The 17,145-nt window shown below is 41.7% G+C and overlaps 1 protein-coding gene across 1 annotated transcript; it reads right to left on the bottom strand.

The window, feature by feature from the left end:
• Window positions 1–11,286: 11,286 nt before the first annotated feature.
• LOC128740883 (homeobox protein invected-like) lies at window positions 11,287–13,496 on the bottom strand. Its single transcript, XM_053836457.1, has 3 exons — window positions 12,050–13,496; window positions 11,551–11,759; window positions 11,287–11,490 (listed from the first exon to the last, which is right to left on the bottom strand). The coding sequence occupies exons 1-3, from the start codon at window positions 13,494–13,496 to the stop codon at window positions 11,287–11,289; spliced, it is 1,860 nt and encodes a 619-aa protein (XP_053692432.1).
• Window positions 13,497–17,145: the final 3,649 nt, after the last annotated feature.

The raw sequence follows: 17,145 nt of genomic DNA, 5'->3' as shown, positions 1-17,145 counted from the left end.
CGGATGGCAATTGTGTTGTATGCAGTCTGAAATATGGTAATCATAAAAATGTAGTTTTTATTTAACGCATCAACCCAGATAAAGCGCACGCACGCAGAGCTGGAGTTGGAGTTGGAGGTGTAGGTGGAAGCTGACAGGGAAAATCTAACACAGGCAAGAATCACTTCCACCTCCTCTGATGTATGTACTACAGATGACTACGATGATGTCGGTCGGTGGGATGTTGGCAATGTGATCCGATCCGATGATGGCGGCTTTTTGGCTTTTGATCAGTGGCGCGACGACTGATGTCCGAGGGCCGATTGACGCTGAATCTCGATTGGATTACGGTGCGGCGGTGGTGATGGTGAGATCATCTGGTGACAGAGCGGTGCATATATTCGAAAGGGAAAATTACCTCCGGATTGAGATTGAGTATACACCGGAGCGGTGACATCGTTTATGGAATCAGCCAATAGCCGGGAAGTCTAATGTCTAAGGTATGCACCGATAAGGAATTACTAAGTGTATTCTTTATGTTTGTACATACTTTAATTTGAAATGACATGAAACTAGTTAGCACATTTCTGTTCGATTTTGTATACTAACAAACCTTGCCGACAATAGTTCGTACAAAAATGGCAGGAAAAAATCAATGACGAATAGCAACAAATGTGCCACAACAATTAGTCTCCAGGATGATTATATAAAGACCTTAAGTCATGAAACGCACCAACGTCAAAGAAATAATACCAGACTAACAAATCGAACTAATGTAGCAATTCTCCGCTACGACCATCGCATGATGTGGATGAAGCAATTATGCATTCCTCCTACCACCTACTACTGTACTGACTGGTACAGTCTCGAACGCAAATCGAAAGTGTTATGTAGCAAACAACGAAAGCACAATCCCGACCAATGCGAATTTGAATAATAACTATGTTTATCGGTGTGGCAGGTACACTGATTAGAGTACCACCAGCTAGATCACAGATTAAAGTCGCACACTCACAGACGGAGTATCGCGTGAAATTCGCCGATAAAACCGGAACCCCCTTCCGGGCCAAAACTGCGCTCTGGTCCCGCGCAGTGTCGACTCTCGACAGCGATTGTTCTTAATTGTAATCGGTTTTGTCGGTTTATGGAACCGAACAATGAAAGCTATCGGTTAAACTGTTACTCGACATGACATGTACGATAGCACAGTAAATTTCGGTATTTGTACTTATTTTTCTTCTCCGGAATTGAACCAGTGAACGAAACCACAAGATCAGAAAAGGCAGCAAATTTCCACTTTTCACCATTCATTCCCAAACCGGGAAGTAAAACAGTGTCGACCATTGTCGTTCGTGCTTTCAGCGGACTGAATAGTGGCTTTAAAGGTCCGCATAAGGTCGTGCCTATCAAAACATAAACTGCTCTATCGAGTAGAGTACACACAGCATAAGCCGAATGCAGCCTTCCTAGGCGGTTAGAAGCGGCCTTTTTCCATTGTTGATTTTGCTTCCGTGCCGAGCATTCCTCCTGCTTTTCTTCGAAAACGGTCTGCACCGTCGACAAACGCTACAAAATAGCCCATCGCTCACAATTGGCATTTTTCCGACCAAACCTGTTAATAATGCACTAATAATGTGTATTGCTAAACACAATTAAAATATACACACTCTCCCGGTTACGTGTGTCTATTATGCCTTTTCTTGCTTTCCATTCCTTTCCGACAAGCCTAGCCTAGCCGGCAGCAGAGAGTAGCTTTTCCTCGAATATACACCATTTCACAAAGGCATTTCGCCATTATTGTGCAGCAGTGAAGAAAAGGCCCATCGCTATGTGCTGTGTAGCCCCCTGCCCCCACACCCGTATGTTGCAGTTCGTCAGTCGGCTCGGGAGTGCATAAATAAAACATTATTTTCACAAACGAGAAGCTCTCCCCGTTCACCTCCCAGTTACGTCGAATGCCATCCACCCCGCGGCGCATTCGTGCATATTCTAGCCCGGACGCGGTCCCGGACTGGGACCTAACACGGCTGCACTAGTATTAGACGGAATTTACGACTACGACCATTTCACCGCAACGCTGAGGAAAAGCGCTGCCTCATTTTCAACACGACGACGACGACGACGCCACCTGACTCTGGCTGTGCAACTTCGACGGCGTTAGTGACGATGACGGCGATGACGACGACGAGGACGACGACTAGAGCAATAACAGTCAATAATGGTGTGCTACTGTGCAGCGAGCGAAAATAAATGCTATCAAACACGTAATGATAACCACTTTTTTTCGCTAATCCCACTGAACAACACTGCACGGTTTGCACTGGTACAAATGCAACTTTCACCCTTATTAATTTCGGTATCAAAATAAAAAGTGAGTGCATTTTTTTAATAGACGACATTTCCGTCATTTTTAGCTTTCACGATTTGGCGTGTTTTATTATCTGACGCTAAAATCTAACTACTGAAATTTCATAATTCAAATGAAAACATGAAAACAAAATTAAACGTACAAATTAAATCCATCCTAATTTCAAAGTTAAAGCTTTTCTCCACTATCTGTTCGGCGGTACAATGTGGTGCCCACCACCACGCCACGATTTCAGGGCAGCAAACGATACAGTCGAGCGCTAAGAGCTATGGCCGATAATGCACGAGAACGGTTTACCGAACAAACTGACGCGGCTGATCAAAGCTACCCTAGAACGAGTGATGTGTTACAAACGTATTTCGGGGCACTCTCAAATGCTTTAAAATCGCGCAAAGGATTGCGGGATGTACCGGGATAGACTATCCTGTATATTATTCAACTTTACTATTGAAGATGTGATCCGGCGAGCTGGCATTGAAACGACTGGAATGATCTTCAGTAAAAGTAACCAACTCCTAGCCTTCGCAGACGACCTCGACATTTCTACTTTACACCTTTGGGACGGCGGAGGCAATTTACGCCAAATTAAAAACGGAGACTAGGAGGACTGGGTTACAAATTAAGGCGCCGTAAACCAAATATATGGTAGGATGAGGCTCCAAAGAAAACAACGTACGCCTTCCACGGCTATGAACTAGAAATGGTTGATGAGTTCATATATTTGGGATCATCACCGCCGACAATAACACGAATAAGAAGATTCAACGACGCATTCAACCTAGAAGTCGAGCCTACCTACGGACTTGAGATTGTAACTTTGCTGTAACTGTAACTTTGACTGACAAAAGTCTATCGATAGAGAAGGGTCAAGTTTCAAAGACGTGTATACCCAAAGCTTTGCTCCTTTTGATGGAAACCGCGGAACGAAAATGATTTTGGACACTGTGTGCTGCGCTCTCAAACATTTTCAAAAGCAGCCTACCATCGATCGGCAGGATCATACCAAGCGTCGTAGCAGAACCTTGGACAGAAAGCTACATTCACAGGTGTTGAAAACGAATAAAGCCAACCGTGAAGAATGCGTGAAGGATTTCGATCTTTTCGGGCCAGTAAGTAACCACTGAACACTGAAGCAGAATCTGGTGGCTGAAAGACGTGTCTGGAAGTTGTACAATGAGATTCTTACAATGGACAAAACATGCATTCTCGAAGACTACGAAACGTACGTAAAAATGGATTGTGCGCAGCTTCCCGGACAAAAGTTTTGTAAAGTCGCTCTGATGTCTCTAGCAAATTCATTTTACCAATAAATTCGCAAAAAGCTAATAATCTGGCAAGGTACACAAAAACCGAACTAAAGATTCCTAAATGTACAAGCAGGAGTGCCCAAACAACGTAGTCTTCCGAACATTAACGGGAAATTAGCAGTCATTAACTTTTTGTCGGAGAGCTCAATTTCGTAGGCAGTTTTTGAACTTAAAAGCGGGGTTCAAGTATAAATTTTTTGTTTCAAACAAAAAAACTGCTTTTGAAATTTGCAGAATCGATGACGACTAATTTCACCTCACTAATATGTAATTGATAGACTATCATACTCGATGATACATCACAAAAATGGCATTAACTACGCATATTTTTCATATAAATTGGCAAAAACTTCAAAATACAAAAAAGGGTACACTCTAAAAAATCGACACGTCGCGACCTGAATAACCATATAAACCGTATAACCAATAAAGGAATGAATTTAATATCCCAACCATTCAGAAAACATTTTTGGCATTTTTAGCCTAGATTTAGGCGCTTATATAATGCGAGTTGCATACTTTCAACACGAAATTATATGTAATTTCTCGTGTTCTGATTAGCGTCTGGCTGTCAAAATTTGGCACATTTAGTCTCCGAGTTTTGGCGTTTTGGCCCCACATACAGTTGGATTTCGAATTTGGCAACAAATGCGTATCGCATATATTGCCAAAATCGAAACCGTGCCAAAATCGAGACCCTTTTTCGATACGAAAAAATTTACTGTAAATGCTTTTGAAATTGACTAAATATCATTAACCAACGATTGCAACCGTTTTATGTTACAAAAGTCCGCCAAGAGCTGTCCGTCCGGTGCAAATAAGTTATTGACACCCTGCGGTAAGTCGTAGTCCTACGGTAATAAAAATATTATTGTTCGAAACCGCATAATTTTTTTATGAACATTCTAAGGGCATCATGTTTTCGTCATTTAAAGCATATTTTTGGAAGTGAAATATCTTGTGTTGCCAAAAACGAATACTTTTGTTGCCAAAATCGAGGCATGCCAAAGTCGAACCATGCCAAAATCGAACCATGCCAAATTCGAAATCCAACTTTAACCATCGTGCTAAAAACCGTCAAAAATGACAAAAAATACTAATTTTTGTGATGAAATTTCATCAGGAATATGATCCCAAAGTCTTGTAAACGTTAAAAACACGAAATAAATGCACCGTCCGTAATACTGCAAAATGATGTTTTGCATAAGGGGTGCGTTCTGCACCACTTTACCCTACTGCAGTGGTGTCGAGACTCTCAATTCGAGACAACGCCCAGTAGGCAGAATCGACCGAAAAAACGGAACTTTTTATGGCCGCTGTTTTTAAGGGAGAAAAAGTGACTCAAAATGCCAATTTGATACTTTTACCAGAGATTTTCAAAAAGGCGTGGTTGACCGACGATCAAGTTTTTCACTGAAATATCGTGTAAGGGAATGTTTTACCTTGTTTTACCCTACAACTTGTACTGAAATCTGAGAATGGGGCAAAATGGGTTACTTTTCGTCATTTCTGCGCCCATTGATTTCTCGTGATCTTTTACCAAATGAAAAGTTACATTTTAACCCTTAAAAACAGCGGCAGCAAAAAGTCCAGTTTTTTCGGTCGATTCTGACCGCAGTGCAACGGTGTGGATTTTTTCGAAAAGGACATCAAACGCAACTGCCCTCAATTCTGCCGGATCAACCGAAGTATTGGACAATTCTCAAACAAAAGTGGAAAAGTGACTCGGGATGCGAAAAAGATGAAGAGATTGGGGGAACAAAATGGCCGCTCAGGTTAGCAACAGAGTGTAAAAAGCACGATGAGTGGTATTCGAAGGAAAGTTCGAGATTACATCAAAACCAAAGCAGAATATATTTTTCGTTATTTTTCCTTAAAAGTGCAATAAATGATCTTCATTTTAAGTACTCAACATTTGTATTTCATTAACATGGTGCCGAGATAGATACGTTTCTTTTGCGTGCAAATCTTGAGATTTGGCACCCATACTGGTAAAATTTCTGTCATACCCTAGAGGTAGGGGTTACTGATAACATTTTCAGAACTGGTTTCGCGGAAATAACCGAATCTGTTTTTTCTTTTTCTTTTTCGTTGAACCACTGCTGCACCAGTTCTTTGATCTATTGTGGTGTGTCCTCTAACTTGAATCTTACTTGATTATCAAAGGATTTCCATTTTCTTTACACCAATCGACAGGAAACTAATTCTAGTTCTCGGAAAAAATATAACTATAAATAATGTTACATGCCAGAAAAAATACAAACGATGAAAAACGTCAGTTTTAGACATACATTCCGATAACCCAGAACTTCGCCGGTGTCCCCTGGAGAGTGCAAAAGTCTAAATATTTCATAAAAACTAGAAAAACTTCGTAACTGCGTAAGAATTGTAACTGCTTTAATTTGGCACAAATTTGCCTGTTCCGATCATATTGTCTAATCCTTCAACATGTAAGACGTTAAAAGAACGCATAGGGTGCTGGATGGGTTCGTCTACGGTGGGTCTACGTCTACTTTCCCGACATAGAGACGAAAAAACAGCATTATAATCAACTTCGATGTGAATTACATTTCAGCTACAACTTGCCATAATTTCTATGGTTTGTATCTTCGTTTTCGGAGCAAAAATAATGTAAGAAACCAGTATTTATGAAGAAGAGAAGCTGCTGATCACTGAGGAGTAGCTAACTGAAATTTTGAGGTGTGATTCAAACTATTTCGAATACTTATATGTTTAGAAGTGGGATAGATTATATACATGAGTCAACGATATATGAATTTTTATAAACGATTGCTGTTTATTAGAGTGTTTCAAAATAACACTACCCAAGCAACCAAAAGTTCCGATAAAAGTGGATTTTTTAGCTTAATCAGCTATCCAAATTATCATGAATAGAATTCCGTTCAGCTTAATTTTTAAGCAACTAACCGTACTTTCATGTTTCAAGTAGCAATGCTAAGCAACTTTCAAACAGAACTAGAAAGTTTGCAAAAAGTTTGCTTAGGTCGCTGTATAGAACGCTGTTCAGCTTGAAAAAAAAACTTCGATAATCTCAAAATTAAAAAGTAATCTTGCACTTTTCCCTGTTTTTTTCTTAACTAAACCATTTGTTTTGGTTATTAATGATTAGCTTAGGTCGAAAACTTAGATCAGAAGAATAATGATTGTTTATTAATATTAATTTATTGTCATAACTTGCCTCGAGTTTCGAACTCGAGTACTCCTCTTGGTAACCTAGACACATACCACTGCTCCATTGCTGAAATATGAGATCTGCATAAATTTCACTCGATGTACAGATTTCTCATTTACTGTAACATCAAGGACAGCCCCTTGTTTCTTTTTGAACTTGAAAGTCATGATCTGAACTTAAAGTTCAGAAATAGTACGCGCAAAACTTCATCCGAACGTGAAAGTTTTGAACTAGTACGCGCGAAACTTCATCCGAACGTGACAGTTCAGAAAAAGTACGCGCGAAACATTTTTCGAACTGGATGGTTCGAAAAAAATACGCGCGAAGCTTTATGTGAACTTGCGTTTGACAGTTCACCAGTTTGTTTTGAATGTTTCAGCAGCAGCAAGCGATAATTTTTTCTGCAGCAACATTTTTCGCAAAATCCAGGTTAGTAATTATATACAATGCAAACAATATTGACTGACGCAAAATTAATTACAGCAAGGGGCCACAATGAGCTTTCGGCGGTGCCAGAAAAATGGATCCGAAGCTCCAAATCCGGAAACATTATGCTGGGGCCCAATTTACAAGGAGTTCAAGATGGGAAAAAATGCTTCGGAATGCCAACAGCACCCCCAAAAAAGCATGGCTAAAATATGAATGTACGATCAAGCGGAATGGCATTCGATCCTACGATGAGGCGATGGGCTTATGTGAGGAACTCTCCGGTAAGTCCTCATCAGATGCGCGGCCAGCCAACAGCCAACGCAAGAAAAAGGTTAACCAGAGTCCTGTGAGCTTTCAAAACATGCTGGTTCTGGATAGTGCAGGTCTGCCTTTACCTCCAGTAATTGCAAAGCTGGAACCACCAGTCGCTCCACTACGACCAACCGCCGAACCGTTGCAGTCACAACCCATACCAATGCAACCACCACTCGCTTTACCGCAGGCATAGAACAAACCATTTCTTTGTTTTAGAAAAATTTGTTTTAGAAAAATTCCTTTTTTTTAATACCGGAGTATAAATTTCACTATTCAATCAAAACGCCGTTTCAGTGTCTGCGTCGAAGTTTCGCTTCAATTTCAATCTTTCAAATCGCATGTTAAACTTTCAAGTCGCATATTAAACTTTCTAGTCGCATGTTGAACTTTCAAGTCGCTCGTTGAACTCTCAAGTCGCATGATGAACTTTCAAGTTACTACAAATATTAACGGTACTTTATTACGAATCAAGTTCGGTTTGGGAATGAAATATCATGTTGTTCAGCAAGAAAGTCCTGCGGAACTAAACTTGAACCAAATATGAACTTCCGAGTTCGTTCCTTAAGTGACATCCGAACTTTTGGTTGCTTGGGTATGTCATAAAACCCGAGGGCTCACCCCTCAAATGATATATTAGGGTGTCACAACAAAACTTTTAGATGGCGTCAACAGTGAAGTAGAAAAATCGTGTGTAGAAAAAGAAGTGTCAGCCCTAGTAACAATGTGAGTTTTATTGTACTCTTATGGTGGTCTTCAAGACCAATTTTGGTTTTAAATGCCATCATAAGGGTGTAATAAAACCCAGATTGTTACTTGGAAGATTGATTTCTATAAATTCACATAAACTATTTAATATGATTTAAATAGGCTTTGAAATAATTGTAAATAGCCATAAAAAGCTTCGAGACTTTTATTCTGAAGACAAGTTAAATAATAATAATAAATAAAATAAATAATAAAAAAAGTCCTTGTTTTCAATATATTTTAACATAAACAGATTTCTCTAGATTATTAAAAGGTTTCAGAAACCTTTTAAAAAAATTTGAAGAAAAAAACACACAATTGACTGTTTTTTCTTTGATAATAAACAGTTGGGATTATTTTTCTGCCATACTCATTTGTGTCAATCTATGATCGTTCATTTTCATGGAACTATTCCAGCGATGACGGGGCACCTTATAGGATACTGGATTGGTTCGTGTACGCCGAGTTTTCGTCTACTTTCCCGAAATAGGCACAAACACCAGCATTTGTTTGATGCGAATTACATTCAAACGAATAGTTGGCAGCAATATTCATGGATTGTCTCTTCATAATCGACAAAACATAATATAAGAAAAGCACTATTTTTTCAATATAAAAGTCCTCTTGGTTTTTCTATCCGCATTGAAAATGACGAAGAGTATAAGCAGCAGATCAGCAGATTACATTTGGAATGAACACATCAAATTTGAACTCTGATTAAAACTACTTGACTTTTTTGTTCAAATTGGATAGCTCGTGCACACGGCATAATGTATACATGCAAAGATTTTTGTATAATTGAGTTTGTCCCTGGTAAACAAAAGCAAATTGTAGTTCCGAAATATTTTATCTGTCTAAATGGGTGTACATGTTCAGGCCAGAAGTGAAAGATTCATCTCGCGTCTACAACTTAAGTACTTGTGGATATAATTCCTTCAAAAACTCTAAATAAAGTGTGAACCTTAATTAAGTATGACGAGGTGGCTCCATCACCCTACATATAAGCGAACTCCATCACCCTACATATAAATAACTAATTTATCACGTACAACTAAAATAGGTAATCGCCATCGCTTGAAACGTAATTCAAATAAGATAAGGAATGGATTAATCGGGGTCACCTATTTTAATCAGTTGAAAATAAAGGAGCTGCATAAATGCAGTATTTTAATCATATTTTCAAAATTTTTGATAAGAACATCGCATAACCAGAGATGTAATTTATACAAAAAGAATTTACTGTGTTTTCGACAAGAAATATGCTGAACTAAAAATTGTTTTCTAAGGACTTGCATTTTTTCAGCTGCTGAAGGGAATTGCCACCTCGTTACTTTCAGCGTTTAATCAGCCCGTCGTGTCGTTTATAATAAGTTACACTCTAAAAAATCGACACGTCCCCCCCCACGTGAAAAATCATGTAAGTTTCTGTATAACAATTTACATAGTCTACTCATAGTTTACATAGTCATAGGTACTGGGAAAATTGATCAAATTTACTGGGTTCGCTCGTAAACCAGTTAGTATGAGTGCAAGCTACCAACAATTCACGTAAACGTCATATGAAAAGTACGGTGGATGAGAATTATCTAAGTTTTCATGCAACCAGGGATCCGTTTGGACTGCTTAAAATAGGTTCTTTACCCTACTTCAAACTCCGACGGCAAAAACTTATATAAATTGCATGGTTTTGAATAATCCTCCATTTGAGAAATTTTATTCAAACGGTTGTAATAAACTAAACTAGCGAGCCGACCAATTGATCAATCGATCGGTGAAGAAATCCATCGGTCATGCATAGAGTAATAAACTGACCGCACTATGAAACAGTTCCATCGGCAATCAATGGCGGAGAAAGAAAAGTCACGCACACACTTTCACAATCTACTGAATCAAACAGTCTATTGCATATCGCTACGAAATAGCTGTTCGTAATTATAGACTTTTATGTGTTAATTAAATGCGAGTCCGTTTGTTCCCAGAAATTTTTCAATAAATAACGCGGGTGTGGACTAACGCTGCGAAATAAAACTAGTGAAATGCAGCAAAAACTAAGTGGTCTCACTAGCCAGAGGTGGAGGAGGAGGAGGGTCTTTCGAAATGCATTGCAAAAGATTTTATCGCCAACGGCCGTGGCGAAGTTCAGCAGCGCTGCAGTGCAACCGTTCTAGAGCACAACGCGCTACCACAATTAGTTGGCCGGACGACTTTCGTGATCGTAGTGTAGCATTACACATCCATAAACGACTTTTGCCATTTGGTACTTAATTACATCTAAATTATGTGCTGCAAATTAAAATGATGACATTAAAAACTTCTCGGACCACCACGGCCTGCCTGTACCAGTGGAAAGCCATTAAAACGGCCTAGCCACAAATGAATGTGTTCCTCGTACAGTGTGCTGAACTTGTTCCGCAATAAATACGACGACTGACTACCGAGCGAATTTAAAATGTTTCGGCAAGTCTAGTTTTACTGCATTCTACAGCCGGCGAGAGCGCTGGCCAGGAATTCGGTCCAACCGAAAGCGGTCTGAATTATGGTATGTAGACAACAGCTTACCCCCTGGCTGAGTCCTGTGCTGCAGCATGACAATTATCTACTGAACAAACAACCAGTTGTTAATGACTTCGTCATACGATGTTCATTGAAGCTCATGTAAGCGAAACTACCTTCGAACGGGAGTTGGCATTTTTGAAACTTGATCATAGAGAGGTGAGGCTTTTTTTCGAACGAGAAACATTCCAAGAAATTGCAAGTTGTACGGGAAATAACAAAAACAAAAGTTCAGTTCAAAAACCTTTTTCTTAATCATCTGTAGCTCTCCTCGCTCTTCCCCCCGCTTAGAAAACCATAGAGCTTTCCACTATAAACCATGGCGGGCATGACGTTTATCTTATCTTGCCTCTCACACGTTGATTCGTTCAAACTCGCACCAAACTCACCCAGTTAGTCTACACAGTACACAGGCAGCACATAACAATGTGCTCAACCTGAACACCACTCATGGTTGTAGCCCATGAAGCAATCGCCACGGAACTGCATGAACTGAGCAGCACTGCAGCAATCTCGCAGGTGCGAGAGGTGTGTTTTGATAAGTGATTACAACTGACACCACCGATCAGTCTCCGTGCGGGATCAAAGGAAGCGTTGAAGCACTGCAGTGCCATGGAAACGCATACTAAACCGCTTAATTTTTTTCTAAAAAAGCAGCTCACATTCGCTGCTGCTGCTGCTGCATTGGTCAATGAACGCGGCAGCATTTGCTGCAACGTAACCCGAGCCGCCAGTTTTATTACTTTCTGTGAGCAATTGAGCAAGTAGGCACTGGCCCCGAGCCGCAGCAGCAGTGCATAGTCGCTGCTCATCAGCAGTTTTGCTGTCACATGAAGATAGTCTTCTTCAATTGCACCCCTGGCTGTTGTAACTGGAGACCACAGCAGTACATCGTTCAGGTTTTCATTTTCATTATCACATCATCAAGTACCTCACTAATCGTCTCGTTCGGTATTTTCCCGTACCCTTGCCCTTCACCGATACGTTTCAACGCCTTTTCCGGAACGGAAATGTCCAGAGTGGAGTGGAATTTTCGTCCATTCCTTCATTGCCCGCGAGTTTTGGTTTCGTTTTCAATTCGCAGAATTGAAAGCGGGACGCACACACAGTCCGCTGACCGACCGCTCACTACACAAGGAATGTCTCATCAACAACGCTTACCTGAACTAGGACGATCGCTGTAACGGGTACAGTAGACCCAAGCGGGCCATACAATCGGCCCGCCGCTGCCTCCTCCACTGTTTCCCGATCGTTCACTGCTCCCAGCACCATCACCGCCGCCGGTCTTAATCGAACCGGTTGACGATTGCGGAGACGCGGGCACTTCAATTTCACTTCCACTGGCACTAGAACTACTGGTGTTAAAGCTCCTGCTGGCAACACTGGCACTAGAACAAACACCAACTCCGTTGCCATTCATGTCGCTGCTGGCGCCATTTACGACCAAGCCGGAGCCAAGTTTTTCCATCGAACTCAGATCCATCGCGGCAGTCGTTTTCTCCGTCGTTGCCGACGGCTTTTTGGCGTAACTTTTTCCACTTCTTTTCAGTGGTTCCGTTATCCGACGGCCGAAATCGGCTTTCAGAATGTTGTCTATGCTAAATTTTAGGTTCTGATCGTTCAGCGCTATATTGTTGTTCAACTGTAGCAGTTGAGCGTGACCCTGAGGTGGAGATTGGGAACTTTCACGTGAGGCCATACTGGTTAGGCTAGAAGGGGAAGCAAGCTTGCTCATGTCACTGTTCAGGTTTTGTGTTATCTGTGAGATAGCGCTTAGATGGCTGTGAATGCCACGGAAGGAAGATGATTCTGGAGGCGATCGAACACTTCGTTCATCAGACCATCGATTTGGGTCCTGGTAGAGTTCAGCCACCCCTCGAATGTGCGGTCGGAATCCTATTCGTTGCTCTTCTGGAAATGCTGATCGGGCAGGGCTGCGATTATCCTGCAACCGAGAAACTAATCCCAGTGCAGAGTCAAGTGGTTTTGGACTCAAATTCAAGCCTCTCGCTGCTGCAACTATCTGCATTTGTTGTCGCATCAGCTCTTCTGCATACAGCTGGGAATTTCTTAGGAACTCTTCGTGCAATCTGGTAGGGCTAGGTCTCATCACGGGAATCTTCATATAATCGTCCACCGGTTCCTTTGTACTTGAGTACCTCGAAGAGTCATTGCTCATCTCTTCCGACGCTTCCACACTGTGTCTATCAATTAACTTTTCCATATCTACTCCAGCCAGTCTCGACCCGACACTTGTAACGCTCATTTTTTCATCACTGTTCATAGTTTTATCACTTTCGCCTAACCCTTCCTGCCCTACCGAAAGCTCACTGTCCTCACTGCAACAGCTCATCCGATCGTCATCTTGCTCCTTCGGTTGGGCCATCATCAGCGATTCCGGACTAGACCTAGCCTCACTCGTCATATCCGGGCTGCTACGATCCGTCGGCATACCAACTACTCCACTCGAGTACATATCCTCCACCGGATGTTTTCCAAGCAACCCGGACATCATCAGCCCGGCGGTCGTCTTCGCCAAAGCTGCCGCCGTAGTTGCCTTCAGCGGCAGCGGTATCAACGGTAGATTATGCGACATAATTGTAGCCATTTTACTGCATTGCATTGCACTCGGAACCCACAAACCCTTCGGAGAAATGCCGTCGCTTCTTTGAATTGCACTTATTCCACCGCAAAAGCGAATCTGTTCAGATTGTCCCACTAAGCAGCAGCTATCAGATCTAACCAACATGCATTCACTGTTCCAATTGGAAACTCAATCACGGAACCAACCCACGTAACCCAGAGGAAAAGCCTTTTCCAACAGGATCTTCCGCTACAGCCAAAGCTAGTCCGCACGGCGCCTCTGTCGCAGAGCAATTGCGACCCGAAAGGATTATCGGTAATTAAATTCGCACCGTGTTACACATCGCGCGCTTGGAGTCGCCCCAAACATCACGGGTTACAATGCGCCGAGGTCGCGGGGTAATATGGCACACAAAAAGCCTTGTGTTATTACGGCTGTTACTCACTGCCCCCCCTCGCGGCGTATACACTCACACACTCCTCCGTGAACATTGCTCGTTCTATGCGCCTAGACGAAGAGAAAAGTGAAGGCGCAAGTGGGAGCGAGACTCACAGCAGAGATTTTACCGGCAACACTTGATTGAATAGCGGCGAAAACGGTCGTTCCATCACGGTATACTATAGCAAACTGAGGGCCCCAACAGTCGCTCTCAAGTGGTAGGCGTTGCAGCGCGGTATGAGAATGTATTGAGCGTATCACTGTGTAACAAGCGAGCCGAACTGCAGTGGGGATCCCAGCAGGCGTGGCTTACCGACGATTGGTCCGTCAGTCGCTCTAGTCTCGGCTGTGGGTGTCGTAGTATTTCTCTGTCCTAAGCAGTGTGGGTGAATGTAGTGAGCTTGCCGGAAGAAAAGAGAAACAAAAGAGAAAATCGCTCATATACGAGCCGAATTCACGCACACACTCTTACGATTTAACGTGGAAATGGGGGGACAGCATCTTCAACAGACTGTGTATTTTCGCCATAAAGCAAAGACTACTCCGCCGATGAACATAAATACACATGCAATTAGTCGAACCAATCCTCTCTCTCATTCTAGCTTATTCCAAATTGATTGTGCGCTCGATTTCACTCGCTCATTTCCTTCTTTCTCGCCAGCAAACAAGAGCATAATTTCTCTGTCGGATCAAGCGCAGGGGTGGACGAAAGACGGAAAAAGGGACCTAATAAGCTTTACTTCGCTTTGTAGCCACTTCGTAACCTTCTGATCTGGTGCGGCTCGCCAATTCCAGTTGGATTTCGATTCGTTCGCTCGGGTTCCCACTGCAATGAAGCTTTTATACGTGTGTATTGTATTGTGTATGTTCGCCAGGGTGTACTGCTTGCTCGCCTCGCAGCCAAGAGGACGCGCAAAATGAAAATGTTTCTCTGTTTATTCAAACATTATGAAGCATTTATGTTATATGGTTGTTCCCTTTTGCTTTTCTGATCGTTCGGCGGAGTTCCCTTCCTCCGGTCGCGCCCGCTTGGGATGGATTGAACAGCCCAGGAAACTGGGGCTTTCATCCAGGAGACGAATCTGAAGACCGACCGACGTACACGACGAGAACGACGAGAAGGTCCAACGGAGGTACCACCGGAGGGGGCTTTATCGTGTTGAAGAACCACTTTGCGCTCGCTCTCCGCGTCCGGCATGTTACGTTGAATAAATGTTTCTGCATTGCCGCCGGTTGTCGCCCTTCGCCGCTCTTCATCGCAGTAGAGCAGCACTGTGCACACCGCTTATATGTACAGTGAGGACGAAGTGGATTGCTGCGATAATGTTGATGATGATGATGATTATGATTAAGATTTGATGCCTCTCGGGAACATAACCGGGTAAGAAAACGTCGCACAGAGAGGAAGAAGAGCCCAAACAAGGACTGGTTTGCACGATTTATTTTCGAAAAGTGTTCTCGTGTTCTGGGAAAGTATGACAACCTGTCTGGATGGATACAATTTTGGAAACAAGCTCACTGAGTGGTGTGCGAAATACAGCCAGTTCACTGTGGAAGGCACGTGAAAATATTTTATCTTAAAATTAATATCTAATTTACGAAAAATAATTATTAAATGATACGTTCAAGTTGAAAAAAATATACACATCCATATGCAGCATAATATTTGAGAAAGAAATTAAAAAACCTCTATATGAAACAGAGAACATCAAAATATTTTGACCACAAATAGCAGGCTGTGTACAATTTATCCTGTCTAATCCTGTTGAGCAAATTAGTGCCGCCTGAGTAGGTGAATAGCAGGAAACGTTCACAGTAAGGAAAAAAAAGGATCACAACTTCCCAACAGTGCAGAGAGTATTTAAACCAGTACGACCAGGTAGAAGCCTCAACAAGCTGTGTGAACCGTGACAAAGTAACAGCCCCTAACAGCATTCCGAATTGAACCCAAAATGGGCGGATAGTAAATATTTTGACTGCGTCATGTGGCTACGGAGAGCTATTCGAAGCTATCGGAGCCTATTGGAATCCCAACGTGGTTAGTAAAATGACCATGTAAGAATTACCTCAACCTTCGATTCAACCGCCATCGAGAATAGACATCCAAAACCAATACTGTTGGTGATAGCAATGAATCCATACGATGTGCTCGGAATTTACGTATTGTCAATTGCAAGGAAAACTGTACCATCCAAAGTGCGATATCGCTCACAAAAGTGCTATTTTGCATTAAATCGTTTCGGTATCTTCGGCGCACTTTTTCCTTATCTTCCAAGCAATAAGTGCGCCGAAGAGACCGAAACGATTCAAGCTAAAATAGCACTTTTATGAGCGATTGCGCACTTATTGATTGGACAATTTTCCTTGCAATTGACAATAATGAAGTCAAAATTGATTCTATTATGCTATGCTTTCGTCTTGCATGTATGTATTGTATGTATACCTACAGGGGTTAGACAAAATGATCGGGACAGGCCAAATTTTGACCAAATTGCAAAGATCATAACTTCTCAAAAAACACATATGACATATGTATTTAGATGCAACCAGTTGCACATTTTCTAGTTCTAGTTTTAGACAAATTTTTCGAAGTACTCGGAGATTTGTGCATGCCAGAGGAGATCGGAGACATCCGTATTATCGAGGGGTATGTCAAAAACTGATATTTTTGACTAGTTATATTTTCAGTCAGTATAAAAAATCTTTTATTCATATTTTATCCAGAAACTAAAATTAATATTCAGTCAATTGGTGAAAAATATTTGACCATTTCCATAAAATCAGTCGTAATAACATCTTTTTTATAGCCTTTTTGAGCAATATAGGTATCAAATTTCAAGATTTTATGATCAATGGCATTAGAAGATTTTACGAGTATACTCAACTTACGTCATGGCGACCTTGTGGCAGGTTCTGGGTACCCCGGCGGAAGTATTCTTTTCGAGACTTGTCCCGAACCGTATCTACACTACACTATCTACACTATAGGTATCAAACTACAAGATTTTAAGCTTTCATCGCCATTAGTTTACAATATTTCTGCGTTTGATATGGTTTCGGAGTTTTGCATTCAACCTCAGTCGCAATTTCCTACGACCTTTTTCAATATAATTGCATTGCCATCTGAAGCTCAAAATACTAAGGTTTGTTCGCGACAAAATTTGGACACCCCTAAACACACACAGCTTCGGAAATACATTAACAATGAGTGAAATATTTTGCAGAGTGGTAGACG

This window comes from Sabethes cyaneus, chromosome 3 (assembly GCF_943734655.1).
Source record: "Sabethes cyaneus chromosome 3, idSabCyanKW18_F2, whole genome shotgun sequence".
NCBI lineage: Eukaryota > Metazoa > Arthropoda > Insecta > Diptera > Culicidae > Sabethes > Sabethes cyaneus.
Note: the sequence above shows the minus strand (reverse complement) of the source record. Positions and strands in the feature narration are given on the sequence as shown.

Bases quoted from the DNA above. Each gene is read 5' to 3' on its own strand.
- LOC128740883 (XM_053836457.1), bottom strand. From the start codon at position 13,496: ATGGCTACAATTATGTCGCATAATCTACCGTTGATACCGCTGCCGCTG. The intron at 11,760-12,049 runs GTAAGCGTTGTT...TGTGGTCTCCAG, and splicing joins CAGCGATCGTCCTAGTTCAG to TTACAACAGCCAGGGGTGCA. The intron at 11,491-11,550 runs GTGAGCTGCTTT...ATGGCACTGCAG, and splicing joins CAGCAGCAGCAGCAGCGAAT to TGCTTCAACGCTTCCTTTGA.